Source organism: Anolis carolinensis, chromosome 6 (assembly GCF_035594765.1).
Source record: "Anolis carolinensis isolate JA03-04 chromosome 6, rAnoCar3.1.pri, whole genome shotgun sequence".
Classification (NCBI taxonomy): Eukaryota; Metazoa; Chordata; class Lepidosauria; order Squamata; family Dactyloidae; genus Anolis; species Anolis carolinensis.
This window is the reverse complement of record NC_085846.1, coordinates 23,936,682-23,954,672: the sequence shown is the minus strand read 5'-3', so window position 1 is coordinate 23,954,672 and position 17,991 is coordinate 23,936,682. Positions and strand designations below refer to the sequence as shown.

General features: G+C 43.2%; 1 protein-coding gene across 1 annotated transcript in view; it reads left to right on the top strand.

Moving 5' to 3' along the window:
* The window catches only part of LOC100556126 (G protein-activated inward rectifier potassium channel 1), a 37,665-nt gene extending 29,259 nt beyond the window's left edge, over positions 1-8,406 (top strand). The window contains exons 2-3 of the mRNA XM_003222673.4: positions 220-436; positions 7,456-8,406. Of these exons, the coding sequence (XP_003222721.1) occupies positions 220-436; positions 7,456-8,060 (822 nt within the window). The 3' untranslated portion in view covers positions 8,061-8,406. The remainder of the gene's footprint in view (positions 1-219; positions 437-7,455) is intronic.
* Positions 8,407-17,991: the final 9,585 nt, after the last annotated feature.

Below are 17,991 nucleotides of genomic sequence, written 5' to 3'. Positions count from 1 at the left end.
GGTCACAGTCCAGGCCATCCCATTGAAAGAACATCTGTATATTGGCCCCACTGTTAAAATCTCCCTGTATTTTAGTACGTGTGAAGTGAGTGGGATTCATCAAGTTACTCTGTAAGACACTCCTGAAATGTTTCTATTGCTCTATAGCTGTGAGGTTTGATCTTCAATCCCTGGGACTTTTCTCCCACCTCTAATCCCCATTTCCCATTTTATCTTCAGTCAAGACAGACACCAGAAGGTGAATTCCTGCCCCTCGACCAATGTGAACTCGATGTTGGATTCGGAACCGGGGCCGACCAACTGTTCCTTGTCTCTCCTCTAACCATCTGCCATGAAATTGATGACAAGAGTCCTTTCTTCGCCCTCTCTCAAAGATCTCTAAGAAGTGAGCAATTTGAAATCGTTGTCATCCTGGAAGGTATTGTCGAAACAACAGGTAAGAGATTGAGTCCAAAGCTAAACAAAAATAACAAATGGTAAACATTTATAGAACACATTCAAGAGTTCCAAGTATTTCACATGTCTTAGTAATCCATATAACTGTTCCATATGGTAAACTGGTATTATAATCCATTATACTGCCAATAGAGAGACTGGGGTTGAGAGACAGTTTGCCAACAAGGACAATCGGTGGTGAACTCATAGCAGAGATGAGATTCAAACTGCAGACTTCTTGACTCATTACATAGTGCCCTTTCACACTGCACAATTATAGTACTATGATTCCACTCCAACTGCCATGGTTTTGCAACATGGAATCCCGCTATTTGTAGTTTCAGGAGGTATGAAGAATCATCAAAGAATTCCACTTCCTCATCAAGCTTCAGAATTCAATAGGATGCAGCTATTAAAGTTAAAGTGGAATCATAATACTATAATGATGTAATATGAAAGGACCCTCTGTCTCTTTGGCTGGAGGCCACAGTGATGTATGATTTGGAGGTTAATTTTTCAAAATAGTTTTGCTCGTGTCTGACCTGATTCAAAGTCTTCTGTCTTGGAAAGTCGATGGCTTTTGTATAGTTTATTAGGGGATGTCTCCAGTGGTAAGATATTTTCTTTCTATACAAAATCTCTCATTTCTCTATCTTCATTTCACACATCCCAAGGCCAAGAGATTTCATTCTGGAGTTGAATTTTCACTCAAATTGCTCTCTCTGTATCTCAGTTTATCAAGATTCAGTGCCATTCTCTGTTCAGGGAATTTCCACAGACTTGGTCTTGAACCTGATCAAAAGTCTTAAGCAAGGTAGAATATGGAAAACCAATGAGATTATTCTTGAGGGATTTATAAGAGGAGTCTGATCACAGAAAGAGAATAAGTAATTATAACCTTTCCTCCATATCCCATTGTCCAAATCAAAATAACTTCTAAGCACTGGAAGTGCCTGGGTTATTTGAAAAGGGCATTGTTTGTTTTTGGATATTAGTTAATATCAGTTTGGTCATATGTTATGCTATTTCTTAGGGAAAAAATCTAGTCTTTCCTGTCGTTTTTTATGAATGCTCCCATTAGAAAATGGATAAGGATGTGGGTGAGCTACAATTCCCAAAAGTCTTGGGTCAGTCTCCCCAAAGTCTGCTAGTATTCACAGCTAGCCATCTTGGGTCTGTGTACCAAGTTCGGTGCAAATCCATCACCTGCTGGATTCAATGTTCTCTGATTACAGGTGAACTATAACTCCCTGATGCCAATGTCAATCACCCCAAACCCCACCAGTATGCAAAGTTGGCCATGTTGGATCTGTATGCCAAGTTAGTTCCAGGTCCATCATTGGTGGGGTTCACGGTGCTCTTAGATTGCAGGTGAACTATACATCCCAGTCCCTACAACTCCTATAAATCATGGTGAATTCTCCCCAGACCTCTCTCTCTATTAGGTTCAGTTGCTGTGTGTCAGAGAAAAGAATAGGAAAGAGTTAAGGGAAAGGCAGTGGGCGGGGTCATGCAAATTCCACACAAATGGAGAGAGAAAGGAATACTGGAATGTGAGGCTCGCTGTAACTTGCAATGTCCTTGGAGGGAGGGCTTTGGTGGCTCCCCAGCACTGTGGGTTAACGCTGTTTGTGCAAGTCGGAGGCTGTCTGTGTAAGCAGACACCCTTACACATACACATTTTCACTTTTATTACATTATAGATTTGCAGTTTTCACTTTCCTGCAGCTCCTGTGCCCTTAAACCCAGTAAAATGTGTAGGGCTGGCTGTATAGAAGTGGTTAACTACTTTGCAGAGGGATTGAAAGTAGGGCTAGAATGACGTATTAAAAGTTACTTCCCAAATCCCGCTCTTTCCCTTCTACTCCAAAGCAAAGCTCAGCCCTTTGTTCCATCCGTATATGAGCAAGTAGGGCACCCGAACTGTAAGAGTAGCTTCATGTGCTTAGCCTGGAGGCCGATCCGTCTAGCAAATGAGAGATTAATTATGTGGCTTCCCCCTCTAGTGCTATGTTAATGAATCTTTTTATGCTATAATATATAGAGAGGGAGTGAAGAATCGGGCTACAGATGGGCGGATTTTCTAGGTTTCAAAAAAGGAAATTCTCATTTGTAGTGGTTAGAAGGGAAGAATCCTTATGCTTTTGGAAATATGGGATCATATTATACCCTCGGCTTCCAGGGCTTGTATTGAGCAGTCCCTCCCCAGGTGAACCTCCTTCCAGCTCAGCCCTAAGACTTGCTTTCAAGTTCTGCAGACTCCCTGATGCCCATTTATCCTTTGAAATGGTCTGCTTAAAGGTTCTCGCAACTCCCTAAGGTCCTTTCTAAACTACCATACAAAATCCAGACTATCTGCTTTGAACTGGATTGTATGGCAATGTAGATTCATATAATCCAGTTCAAAGCAGATAATGTGGATTTTCTGCTTTAATAATATAGATTTTATGGCAGTGTAGGAGCCCCCGGTGCCACAGCAGGTTAAATTGCTGAGCTGCTGAACTTGCTGACTGAAAGGTCAGAGGTTCTAATCTGGGGAGCGGGGTAAGCTCCAGCTATCAGCCCCAGCTTCTGCCAACCTAGCAATTCAAAAACATTCAAATGTGGGTAGATCAATAGGTACCGCTCTTGCGGGAAGGTAACGGTGCTCCATGCAGTCATGCCAGCCACATGACCTTGGAGATGTCTACAGACAACACTGGCTCTTCGACTTAAAAATGGAGATGAGCACCAACCCCAAGTCGGACACATCTAGATTTAATGTCAAGGGAAAACCTTTACCTTTACGTATTAGGGACCTAAGAGATGGGAGGCCCGAAAAGACATGACTAATTTTTCACCAGTTTCTGTTATTATTAGTTTTTTTAAAAAATTAAGTCCAGTTATGTTTTAACAACATCAATAGCAGAGCTTGGAAATGTTATTTACTGATTTGTGAGAAACAGCTCCCAAGTGGGCTAAGTGACCCTGGAAGTTGCGGTTCAGAAAAATCCTCTTTTTCAAGTCTTGTGGGTTTTCCCTTACTATCCAGCTGTTTTTATCTTCACAACAAACCTGTGAGGCAGACAAGGATGAAAATTGAGGCTGGATCTATACTGGCATATAACCCAGTACCTGATTCCAGGTTTTGTTTTCCTTTTTTTGTGTCAGGAGCGACTTGAGAAACTGCAAGTCTCTTCTGGTGTGAGAGAATTAGCCGTCTGCAAAGATGTTGCCCAGGGAACGCCTGGATGCTTTTGATGCTTCTACCATCCTTGTGGGAGGCTTCTCTCATGTCCCTGCATGGGGAGCTAGAGCTGACAGAGGGAGCTCATCTGCTCCCCTCCCCAGGTTGGATTCGAACTGGCAACCTTCAGGTCAGCAATCCAACTTTCAAGTCAGCAGTCCTGCCAGCACAAGGGTTTAACATACTGCACCACCAGGGGCTCCAGATTTCAGGTTATCTGCATTGAACTGGATTATGTGAATCTACACTGCCATATAATCCAGTTCAAAGCAGATAATCTGGATTTGTATATGGCAGCGTAGATGGAGCCTGAGTCAATATATAGGACCCTTGCATCTGTAGATAGCATTTGCACCTTTATCTGCACTGCCATAGAAAATCCAGATTATCTGCTTTAAACTGGATTATATAGCAGTGTATACTCATATAATCCAGTTCAAAGCATATAATGTGAATTATCTGTTTTGATAATCTGGATTATATGGCAGGGCCAAAGGGTCCAGAGTATAATACATATGCAACCATCTCAGCTTTCATCTCATCATATTCTTTGCAGTGTCAACTGAAAATGTAACTAGAAATGTAGGTAAAAGGTAAAGGTTTCCCCTGACGTTAAGTACAGTCATGTCCGACTCTGGGGGTTGGTGCTTATCTCCATTTCTAAACCAAAGAGCCAGCGTTGTCCGTAGACACCTCCAAGGTCATGTGGCCGGCATGACTGCATGGAGCGCCGTTACCTTCCCGCCTGAGCAGTACCTATTGATCTACTCACATTGGCATGTTTTCGAACTGCTAGGTTGGCAGAAGCTGGAGCTAACAGCGGGCTCTCACTCCGCTTCCGGGATTTCAACCTGGGACCTTTCGGTCTGCAAGTTCAGCGGCTCAGTGCTTTAACACACTTCACCATAAATGAAAATATATGAAATATATTTCAAACTGATTTGCTGTGAGTTTTCCGGGCTGTATGGCCATGTTCCAGAAGCATTTTCTCCTGATGTTTCGCCCACATCTATGGCAAGCATCCTCAAAGGTTGTGGGGTACCTCTGAGGATGCCTGCCATAGGTGTGGGCAAAACATCAGGAGAGAATGCTTCTGAAACATGGCTATACAGCCTGGAAAACTCACAGCAACCCAGTGATTCCAGCCATGGAAGCCTTCAACTACATATTTCAAACTGCTTAAGTTCTTTTTAAATAAATTGATCACTTTAAAAGGCAGAAGATGGACAATGAGCAAGGGTTTCAGTCTTAGAGCCTAGAGTCGGTTGAGATCAGACTCTTTAGGAAGAAAATACAAACCTGAGCATCCAGGGAGATGGAACAGCTTCTCCGCTGAGACCTTTTATTGTTCATCACCCAAGTCAACAAACACTGCTAGGAAACCAACATCGTCACCAGATGGAGCAACAGGTTAATCCAGAGAAACATAACCAATGGATGAACTATGCAAACCTTGTGTTTATTCTTTCCTCACACAGCCAAATCAATTACCATCTGCCAACTTCCCCCAAGCCAGTTTCTTCCAGATGGCTGTGTTTAGCTGGTTTGATGGGCATTGTAGTGCAGCACATCTGGACACATCAACTTGTAGAAAGACCAATGTGACATCTTTCTCATCTCTTCCAAATTATATGCTGTGTCCCCTCTTAATACCATTGAAATGTATAAGATCACCGGGCCTTCCAGATATTGTTGATTCTGAGCCATCCTGGCCTGCATAGACGATTAGAGGGGAACTGTAGGTGTTACAATCCAGTGACATTTGTAAGGCTACATGTGTCCCAAGCCTGGACTAACTAGAGCACAACTGATGACCTTTGGAACCTTTTGTGAAGGGTTTTTGCCACATCAAAGTAGACTAAAGGTGTACCTACATTTTAGAATCAATGCAGTTTGATACCACTTTAGCTGTTTTGATAAATTGCTATAGAATCCTGGGGATTTTTGTTTGGTGAGGCACCAGCACTCTTTGGCAGGGAAAGTTAAAGACCATGGAGAACTATAACTCCTGTGATTTCATACCATGGAGCCATGGGAGTTAAAGTGGTGTCAAATTGCATACATTCCACAGTGTAGTTTCACCCTAACTGCAGATATAGTGCTTCACAAAAAGACACTGTGGAATTTCCCTTTCATTTTTAAGAGTGGGGCCACTCTAAAGGTTGGCAGCTCAAAGCCACAGGTCGGGGTGAGCTCTTGCTGTTAGCCCTAGCTCCTGCCAACCTAGCAGTTCAAACATGCAAATGTGAGTAGATCAATAGGTACTGCTTTGGCAGGAAGGTAATAAAGGCGCCCATGCAGCCGTGCCGGCAAACATGACCAGAAAATGTCTACGAACAACAGGCTCCTCAGCATGGAAATGGAACAAGAGCACCTCCCCGTGGCCAGAGTTGAGCACCACCTCCAGAAAGCCAGAGATGAAAGGGGAAGCCTTTACCTTTGTGCTGTGTATCTGTATGTCATTTTTATTCCACCCTATTAAAGGCATTGAATGTTTGCCTATTTGTGTATGTTGTGATTTGCTCGGAGTCCCCTTGGGGAGATAAAGAGGAATATAAATAAAGTGTTGTTGTTATAAGAGACCATTTTCTAACCCTAGAAGTGATGAAGGTTCAGTTGAATAGGCTAGTGCTTTGCTAGAACCACAGGACCCATAGAAGCGGCAGGGCAGAGTCTCCAGCCGTTGAGATCCTCTTATCCATTACTGCAAAGAATCCTGCATCAATTGCATAATAGAGGATTTGAAAAACAAAAACAGATTATACACCACTGTATACATTATACATGGTGCAAAATAAAACAAGACATTATGCAGAACAAAACTGAAACATTATACAAGATAAAGTAATACATTATGCAGAATAAAAGAGTATATTGAAATATGTTTGCTCCAGATACTATGTACAGATTGCTCAAATTCAGCTTTTTTGCCGCATAACTGGGAATGGGTAAGAGCAAAAAACGATTCTGATTTAGAAGAACTATGCACTCTCTCATGGGTAATTACACCGTGTTTGTCTACACTATACTGGCTGCTAGGAATTGCAGTTAAACAGCTGGAAAATGGTCTCATTCCCAGCCTTGCTTCAGACCAGTAGTATCCAACTTTTGGTCCTCCAGGTGTTTTGGACTTCAGGGGGCCACGGTTAGCACAGCAGGTTAAACCGCCAGCTACAGAAGATCTTGCCAACTGGAAGGTTGGCAGTTCACGCTGCGGGACAGGGTGAGCTCCCGCAGTCAGCCCTAGCTTCTGCTTACCTAGCAATGTGTATAGATAAATAGGTATCACCTTGGCAGGGAAGTAAAAGGCACCCCTGAAAACATACCAACAATTCGATCAGGAAGGCAATAGGCTCCTTGGCATGGAAAAATGAAGCAACAGTACCTCCCCATGGCCAAGTCGGGCACAGACTCCAGATGCCGGAGATGAAAAAAGAGGGAAACCTTGACTCTGTTTATGTCCTATCTGTCTTTTTTGTCAATTGTATAACGACATTGAGTATTTGCCATATATGTACCCTGTAATCCGCTCTGAGTCCCCTTGGGGAGATAGAGTGGAATACAAATAAATAATGTTATTCAGCTCCCAGAATTCCTGACCATTGGAGATGCTGGCCAGGGCTACTGGGAGTTGGAGTCCCAAATGCCTGGAGGGCCAAAGGTGAAACATCACTGCTTGTAGACCATGTAACAGGGCTTGGAAAAGCTGGGGGGTGTACTTCAAAATATAACTTTTCCAAAGCTCCATAATATGAAAACCTCCCTCTAATTCTGCCCCTATTTCACTCTCTTAGGAATGACATGCCAAGCCAGAACCTCCTACACAGAAGATGAAGTTCTCTGGGGACACAGGTTCCTCCCAGTGATGTCTCTGGAAGACGGCTTTTTCCGGGTGGATTATTCTCAGTTTCATGGAACATTTGAAGTCCCAACTCCCCCGTACAGTGTGAAGGAGCAAGAAGAGAAGTTGGCTCTCCCGTCGCCTTTGAACACCCCCACTGGAAGCAACAGAAGCCGAAGGGACAAGCTCTCCTCCCTGGACTGCCTTGATATTTTCGAAGAGAAAGGCGGCAGGCTTCCCAGCAAACTCCAGAAAATTTGTTCTGGGAAAGGAGATCTCCACAGAGGAGTTCTCAGCCTGTGCTCCAGCAGCGTCGAGAAAGCCAGCAGCACGGGCGACCTCTTGAAAATCCAACAGATCAGTTCAGTCTGCAGCATAGAGGACGGGGAGGAAAAGATCCAGTCAACAGCCTTCAAAACCAAATCGGAGTTGCTGGCAAGGTCTACCGGGAACCTTGAACTCCAACAGAGGCCTCAACCCCCGCGCACCTTGGGGGCAAGATTAGAGGATAATTTGCCTGCCAAGCTGCGGAAAATGAACTCTGGGCACCTGTTGTAAACACCAGCCGACCCACAAGCAGCCATGATTGCATTTCAATCTCCGGGTTATTACTGTGAAGAGTAGGGATGGTGGAACGTTGGGTTTCCAGTTGTGGTCGGACTACAACTCCATGATCTCTGGCATCTCCACATGCGACAGGACTTGTAAGACCCATAGAAAGTAGGGGCCTGCCCCATATGGTGGGCTGTTCCCGATCTCTAATGAAGAAGGACTCGTAAAACCTATGGAAGCACTGCTCCATATGAAGGGCTGTTCCTCATCGCTACTGCAGAAGATCCTGAGGCTCATATGTACACTACCAATGTCAACCGAATTTAAATTAGAATAAAAAGCATAGCTTCAACTCATTAAAATGTGCCAGTTTGGTAAACTGTCAGTCCAAAGAATGACATAAGGAACGAATAGTCATAGATTCATAAAGTTGGAAGAGATCACAAGAAACACTCAGTCCCACCTCAATCTGCCATGCAGATATACACAATCAAAGCACTCCCAACAAAGGACCATATAGCCTCTGTTTAAAAACTTCTCCATACTCAACATATTCCGCAACTGAACAAGAAGATCTTCCTAATGGGTCGCTGTGAGTTTTCTGGGCTGTATGGCCATGTTCCAGAGCATTATCTCCTGACGTTCCATCCACATCTATGGCAGGCATCCTCAGAGGTTGTGAGGTTTGCTGGAAACTAGACAAGTAGGGTTTACATATTATTTCAGAACACAGAAATGCTGGACCACTCTAACAACCACCATGTCAGACTACACAGAGAAGCCATTGAAATCCACAAGCATGTGGACAATTTCAACAGAAAGGAGGAAACCATGAAAATGAACAAAATCTGTCTAGCAGTATTAAAAACCTCTAAAATCAAGACAGTAAAAAAGGAACCACACTCAAAAACAGGAGCATGCCAGAAAAGAAATTATGAGGGATAGCTAATCACTTCTCAACAAAGGATTCCCCCAGGCAGGAAGCAGCCAAGCTTTGAAGCTGCAAGGCTATTCAATGCTAATCAAGGTGGATCAATTGCAACATTCACACTTTCATTCAGCAGACAAGAGTTCTTTCTCCACCCTTGACCTTCCACGGATATATAAACCACACTTGCCTGGTTTCAAACAAACCTCACAACCTCTGAAGATGCCTGCCATAGACGTGGATGAAACGTCAGGAGAGAATGCTTCTGAAACATGGCCATACAGCCCAGAAAATTCACAGCAGCCCAGTGATTCTGGCCATGAAAGCCTTCGACAACAGATCGTCCTAATGTTTGGGTGGCATCTCTTTTCTTGTAGCTCGAATCCATTGCTGTGTGTCCTGGTCTCCGAAACAGAAAAGAGCAAGATTCTCCCATCCTCAATATGTCATCCTTTCAAATATTTAAACATGGTTATCATATCTACTCTTAACCTTTTCTCTAAGCTAAACATACCCAGCTCCGCAAGCCTCATAGGGCTTTTAGCATTTTGGCTGCCCTTCTCCAGACACAGTCCAGCTTCCCAATATCCTTCTTAAATTCCTGATAAGGTCTGGCAAAATTTGCAAGTCTTTTTTACCAAGGAACACAAAGTCCTCTTGGATTGAATTGTGGGATGGGGCCTGTTTCTGTTGGAAACCATTTCAGTCCAGGATCATACACAGAGGGTCTATATAAGCTTTCCAAAAAAAAAAAAAGGATACAAGTCAAGGCGTCATTAAAATAATAATACATGGAGCAAGCCAAAGGTCAGGAAACCAGAGGGCAGAGAGTGTCACAGAATGCCAAGGAGCAGCAAAGAGATGGCCTCAGCTGTGCTCATGTATAGTTATCTGTAAATGAGCACCACTGACTTAATTATGTCAATATTTCCTTTTTAAACCAAACCACATCTTGCATTTCTGGCCAGGCAATTCTGAGAACCTTAGGTCCAACACACCTGGAGGGAAGTGGTTTGAGGAAGGCTGAAATATTTCTTGTGCCCACCTTTCCTCCAATAAGACTTAAGCCCCTTCCACACAGCTGAATAAAATCCCACATTATCTGCTTTGAACTAAGATATATGACAGTGCGGACTCAGATACTCCATTTCAAAGCAGATATTATGGGTTATTCTGCCTTGATATTCTGGATTATATGGCTGTGTGGAAGGGCACTTGGTCACTCTTCCTATAACATTGACTACGACTACAACAATTGAAATATCCCAGATTTTGTTCTTAGGCCCCATCTATATTGGGTTGCTGACCTGAAGTCTGCCAGGTTCGAATCCAACCCGGGGAGAGCACAGATGAGCTCCCTCTATCAGCTCCAACTCCATGCGGGGACATGAGAGAAGCCTCCTACAAAGATGGTAAAAACATCAAAAACATCCGGCCATCCCCTGGGCAACGTCCTTGCAGACAGCCAATTCTCTCACACCAGAAGCGACTTGCAGTTTCTCAAGCCGCTCCTGACATAATAAAAAAAAATCTACATTGCCATATAATGTACTATGAAACTGCAGTATATGTCCAGTGTAGACTCATATAATGCAGTTAAACTACATTATATGAATCTACTGTGGCCATATAATACAATTTCAAACGTCATATAATGTAGTTTCAAATTGCATTAGAAGCAATCCCAGAGTTACAAATATCTGACTCACAAATGTCTCATAGTTAAGAACAGGTAAGACAACAGGATGTGAGAGAAATCTTTCCCTAGGAAGGGAAATTCACTCCTGAAAGAGTTATCACGGGGAAAAGGTGTCTCCACTGAAGCCTTATCTCCAATCCTTGTTTCCACAACAAGCCGGATTTTTCAGTCTTCTGAACAGGGGCACAGACAGCAAAAGAAACACCACAGGGGAGTTAACCCTTCCCTGTGCTATTCAAAGTGTGTGTATGGCTGGAGTTACATTCTAAAATGGTATCTTTTCTGACTTACAAATTCAACTTAACAAACCTACAGAACCTATAATAATTATTATATATACTTTATTCTACCCTATCTCCCAAAGGGGACTCAGGACAGATTACAGTACACATAGGGTAGACATTCAATGCTGTTATACAGTTAACAAGGTTGGACAGTACATAAATAGAGATAAAGGCTTCCCATCTTTTTCCAACTCCAGCATCTGGAGGATGCACTCGACGACCGCCATGGGGGGAGGGATGCTGTCACTCTGTCTTCCATGCCGAGGAGCTTTGTTGTCTTTAAACCCGTTCCATCAAATCACTGGCATGTCCACATAGGCGCCTTTTATTACCTCCCCGCCAAAGCGGTACCTATTTATCTACTCACATTACTGTTTTCAAACTGGTAGATGAGCAGAAGCTGGGCTGACGGCTGGGAGCTCACCTTAACCTGGGCTTGAACTGTCGACCTTTCAATCGGAAAGATTTTCTGCAGCTGGCAGTTTAACTCGCTGTGCCAGTTCCCTATCTCATTCGTATCTTGGAAACTGCCTGTATATGATAGTATAGAAGGGCCCTAGTCTCTCTAATTTTATACTAGGTTAAAATAAACTGGTAAGAGATCTGCCATTTACAGTTTTCCAAGCTCTTGATGATTCTCTACCAAAGAGTCCAGGTGCCCAGCAAACTACAAATCCAATAACTCCATAGCATTGAGCCCTGGTAGCTGTCAAAGTACATTAATTTTACAGAGCAAGAAAGAGAAAGAACAATATCCTAATCCAATACAGAGGGTTATGAATGTGCTTTAAATAGGCACACACAAAAAAATCATTTTAGCCATGGATCGTTCCCAAAATCCCATCTGTTTCAGATGATCACCCATCAAGAAAAACACAGTCAATCAATGTTTTCACAGGGGTGCCAAATGTAAACCTTGTTCATACAGGACAGAAGGTAGGAGATCTATCCATGTGTGATGTTCTTTGTTCCGCTGATTTATTTTTAGAAATAAGGATTTTATTACACATATTCAAGTCGGCAGTCTAAATTACTCATCGCGATGGTACCTGTTTACCTTCAGCAACAGGATATTATCGGCTATTGCCTTGCTCCAGACTGGTGTCCCAGTGGTTGTTGATCCCGCTATTTGGGGATGGTGGGGATTGTAGTCCAATACATCTAAGGGCTGCCAGGCTGGGGAAGGCTAGCACAAAGGGATGTGTTTTTGGTGACTCTCCACATAAACAATATATACACACAATCGTAACTCTAGGTGAGACACTTCTTCAAGAGCAGCCATGGGCAAACCTGGGCCCTCCAGGAGTTTTGGACTTCAACTCCCACCATTCCTGACAGCCTCAGGCCCTTTCCTTTCCCCTCTCAGCCGCTTAAGCGGAGGGTCCAGGTTTGCCATGCCTGATCTAGAGACTCACCAAAGTCCAAATCTAAGAGCTTTCCAGTAGCGTCTGCTTTGCTGCTTTCGCTTAAAATGATCTTAAAATGAAGACAATTACGTGAATTTCATCTTCTTTCTCTTGGGTCTTTTTCGTTTTCTCTGTGCTACTTTAAAGCTTCAAGGTAGGCACACATCAATCTAGAGTAGAACCTAAGAAATTTGCATTTTTGAACTACTACGGTCAGAATCCCGCTGCCCTTGCCAGCATGCCCATTTCAGTAATGGAAGTCCAAAAGGTAACCTGTCAAGAGTTCCGACAGGCTAAATGCAGAAAGAACAGCCAGTGTTAGCATAACTCATCAAGAAGCAATTAATTAAGATAATGGCCAATGCCTCGTTGGTTTTTATGAACTTAACTGCAGCCAAACGCTTCAATCATAAATAATGTTTCCCCTCTTAGTGATGGAAACAATAGACTAGCCTTGCATAGGACCTCCTGTGAGTCCCATTCGGAGGAGATAAAACAGAATATAAATAAATATTATAATAATACTATATCTTCATGCCAACACCAAATAGCAGAGGAAGTAAGATATCTGGCTCCATGACTGGCATCTATCTGGGGCAGTTTGAAGGTGTGCAAAACGGAAGGTGAATACAATAGATCCATAACCTCCTTTGGTCAAGCCTTGGAATGACCTATTTTCAGTCCTCCACCAATGGAACAAGCCAGAGTGAGGCGAAGACAATTCACTGCCTTCCACTCATCCTTGGCCTCACCTACACTGCTATATAATCCAGTTTCTGAATCCAGATTATCTACTTTGAACTGGGTTATGGTAAAGGTAAAGGTTTTCCCCTGACATTATGTCTAGTCGTGTCCGACTCTGGGGCTTGGTGCTCATCTCCATTTCTAAAGAGCCGGCGTTGTCCATAGAAACCTCAAAGGTAATGTGGACGGCATGACTGCATGGAGCGACATTACCATCCCGCTGGAGCTGTACCTATTGATTTACTCGGATTTGCATGTTTTTTAATTGCTAGGTTGGGAGAAGCTGGGGCTAACAGTAGGCGCTTACCCCACTCTCCGGATTTGAACCGCCGACCTTTCAGTCAGCAAGTTCAACAGCTCAGCGGTTTAATTGGCTGTGCCACCACGGGCTCCTATGGCAGTGATAAACTCATATAATCCAGTTCAAAGCAGACACTGGATAATATGTCAATGTAGATCCAGCCCATGTCAACTTCTATAATACCCAAACCCAACCAGATCAAGGCCTTGAATTACAGTAACAGAATTACAGCAAGACACTATATTTAAAGGGGATATATTCCCAGCCAGACCACAGTTACCTGAAACCACAGCTATGACCCAATGCCATTAAATTAGCTTGCTTCATACCATAAAGTTGTGTTGGAGGACCTGGAGATTCCTCAAGCGTTATCTTCTGTAGGATTTTGCTAGATCAGCTTCTGGGGATAACACATCACAGAATTGCCTGGAGGACCTAGTACATGTAAAATCCAGACTATGTGCATTGAACTGGATTATCAGGCAGTGTAGACTCATATAATCCAGTTAAAGAAGATAATCTGGATTTTATATGTCCGTGTAGAAAAAAAAAACATTTTCACCCAGTGGAGGTAAGTGAAACTACCGATATTGGTTCTGCAATTTACGGGAGTCTTCCTGTTCTTAATAGTTCCAGTAATTCCAGTCTCTAGAACTCACTTCAGATGCACAGAATGTGATCCATAATACTCATGTTCATGTATCCATATGAGGAGAATTCAGGAAAGTTACTTTTTGTGACCAAGGCTTCCCAACCTCCCGGCCCATATGGCTACTACTGGAGTGGGATAACTTTTTTGGAGTGATCCTAGAAAGTAATTTTCACATGTTCTGCCCATAGATGTAAAAGGGAGGGGGGAGGAATTAGTTCAGCCACAATAGGACAGAAAGCAAAAAGTACATTCTGTGACAATTCAGCTAAAGCATCAATAAATGCAAGATGATCCTTCGTGAGAATAGTAATTGCTATTTAAGCTTTATTGAATTGAAACACACTGTGCTTGTACTACAGCATGTAGTTGATTAAGCTTCAACCTTTACTATTCTCCACTGCACTTTTTTCCAGTTTATACATCATCATGACGGTGACATGAGATTGGAGTCCATGACCTGAGGACTGGCTCGGGTCATTTTGCTATCTGAGTCATGGGCAAGATGGGAGTCAAGTCTATTCACCTAACTTGACTCAAGTAGCAGTTTAGTCTCACAGACAATGGCGAAATGGTCTCCATCCCACCTGAAACCAAGCCGCAAGCTAATGTGGGGACACCAGGACAGCCGCCATGGCCAACACAGCTCTCTCTTCCAATGAACGGAAGCAGCTGACATGTTTAAGAAGATCTACCAGAAGGCTGGAACATTACACTGGACCACAGCATCTACTGCCTGAAGCAGTCACATCACTCAGCCTGATGGTAGGAGCAGCTGCTAGATACTGGAGAACAGTTTGAGATGCCAGGTTTCCCTACAGACTTGAAACGAAACTGATGCCTTCAGGTTCTGTATGACAGCAGTGACAGATGGTTTTTATGTCAGTGAAGTAGTGAATCTGGCCCAGGTTTCAGTCTGAACTTAAAGTAACAATCTAAAGTGTTAAGTTTTCTCCCTCCCTATTAGAATCCAGGTTCAACAGCTTAGGTAAAGGTAAAGGTTTTCCCTTGACATTAAGTCTAGTCGTGTCTGACTCTGGGGGTTGGGGCTCATCTCCATTTCTAAGCCAAAGAGCCGGCACTATCTGTAGACACCTCCAAGGTTATGTGGCTGGCATGACTGCATGGAGTGCCGTTGGTTCCTTTAAAGGACAGTCACCTCCCCATATTTGTGGGTTTAACTTTTTCAGATCACAGGCACACAAAAAATGTTCCTGGTGTCTTGGTGTTCAGGCCTGTTCCTTGGGTTATTTGAGGGACTGATTCAAAAAAATTGCATTGGATCAACCGTATTAGCTCTAACTTCTTATATATGGTTACTAGCTGTGCCCAGCCAAGCGTTGCTGTGGCGAAGTATGAGGCTGGATAAAATGCACACTGAACTGGATTATATGGCAGTGTGGAGTCAAGATAATCCAGTTCAAAGCAGATAATATAAGATTATAAATGGGTTATATAGCTGTGTGGAAGGGCTTTGAGTCTACACTGCCATATAATCCAGTTAAAATCAGATAATCTATATTTTATAGGAAGTGTGGAAGAGGCCTAAGTGAGACCTAACTCTGCCTGTCCCCTGGGCTGAGTGGGTTGCTAGGAGACCAAGTGGGTGGAGCTTAGCCTTCTAACTGGCAGCAGTTGGATAAAAACAATTATTCCTCTCCCTTTAATTAGGACTTTCTTTTTATTTTATTTTTGTTGTATGAACGTAAAGGCATGGATGAGGGGTTGTGCTGCCAAGTTTAGTGTTTCTGGGATGTGTAGTTTTGTTGTTTTGTCCTAGGCCGAAATTTCATTACCCTTTTATAAATATAGATTGTGATTTTCTACGGGCAAGCGGATCACGATTGGTAGATGGTACCGTATATGTTCTTTACCTCAAAAAACTTGAGCTGATGGAGAAAACTGATGTCATTTTTGAAATCAGCAGGTCAAATATACCCAGAAACAGGGCTAACATTTGAGGCACCAAAATGTGTGTTGGCCCGTGTTATTAATTGATTTGACTCATATGTTCTCTCTAGGTCTTTCAGTACAATGCTGTGGTCAACTTCCAGCAGATATTGACCATAGAGTCACGCCAGAGAACTAAAGATTCCTACAGATGTGTTCACTCAGGTTTTAAAAAATATTTTATTTTAAAAATGTGTTTTACCAACTTTTGCAAGGGTTTTGTCCCCTTAATCCCACAAAAGTAGAGGGCCTACTGTACAGACATCCAGAAGTCTGTTGTCCTCAAGTGCAATTTAAAGTTGTCCTGTTACTAGTCTTTAAATAATTTAGCTGCCAGTCTAATCACCAATGGTACATCAAATGGTGATGTTGAGGTTCTCCTGCCCCGTTTTTTACAGGTAATGAAATGTTTCGGCCCTGGCCATATACTGGAATATTTGGGAAGAGATCATGACAGTACATGAAATGGATGGCACTTGACCACCATTACTGTTTGTTGTTAACAGTCTTAAAATTAACTTCAACTTATGGCAACCATATAAATGAGAGATCTCCAGGTCATCCTATCCTCAATTAGAATTGTGCGTAGAATTCGTTTCTACAATTTCCTGCATTTCTTTCATTTCATTTGATACTTTAGGAGCACGTAACAAGAATCCCCCCCTCCCTGTATGAAAATCAGCTGGACACAAAAGCAAACAGGAGCCAATTCCGGCCCAAGCCTGTTTTTTGGCCTCACAGTTTAATCTTTTTTATTACTCTCCCAGCAAACAAAAAGTAAACCCACATTCCCTGAAAACTACTCTCCTCTTCGGGGGTGATTGCTCTTCCTTACCTGGAAGTGGGAAGCCTCCTTAAAATACCTTGGAATGGAAACAGTGCATGGCCGGCTGGTGTGGTGTAGCCCAGGAGAGAAAGTGTGCACACCTTCAGCTGAGTGCCTCCCAGAACTTGCCTCCTTGCCTTGGAAAGAGAATTTGTGTGTAGCATGCAGGCCCAGAAAGTGAGTGCCTGCCAGTGCCTAAAGCTGAGTGCCTCCACTAGAGTAAGACATTCTTACTCTAGAGGTGGGAGGCACTTGACTGCAGGCACTGGCAGATATGAGTGCTTTCTGGACCTGCATGCCACACACACACTCTCCTTGGAAAGAGAGTGTGTGTGTGGTGCGCAGGCCCAGAAAGTGTGCGCATCTGCCATTACCTGTAGCCAAACATCTCCTCTAAAATAAAAATAAAAAACAGCAGGTAAGAAGAAGCCTCCATAAAGTGTGCAGGAAGGGGAGCCTGGAAATCCCCTCCCCAAATGGGCCTATAAAAAAACTGATCTTTTGGCACTCCAGAGCGAAAACAGATATCTGCCCTCCCAATTTCTGGAGGCTCCCAAAAATTGGATCAGGATCTCCACCGAAAACCAGTTACAAAATGGGTCAAAATTTACACCGATTGCACAGCCTTATCCTCAACAATGCTGCTCAGATTTTGCAGGCTCAGGGCCATGGCTTCCTTGATTGAATCTATCTAAGTGCAATGCAGTTTTCTTCTTTTCCTAATGCCTTCTACCCACCTTACCAAACACAACATGATAAAACTAGGGCTGCTGAACTGAAAACAGGAGAGGACATCCATACCTTTAATCATTGTGCAGAGGAAGGCATTTCATAAGGTGTTGTCACATAACAAAGTAACAAGCAACAGAAGCTGAACTTCTCTCATCTATTCAGTTATTAAAGCTAAAGGAACCCTCTCCAGTTTTTGCTCTAGCAGCTCAAGATGAAACAAATAGTAGTAGAGAATATTGCCTTGGTCCATGGCCACAGCTCATGACACATCTCAGCTTTGCCAGTCTACATCCTTCATTGGGACACTTCCCAGAGGATCCGCTGCATTTGTTTGTTGCAGTGAAAAGAATAGAGGCTGGTGGCATCTTTCAAAACTGACAGCTTTATTGTGGCTTGTGCCATGAAGGCTTGTGTCATA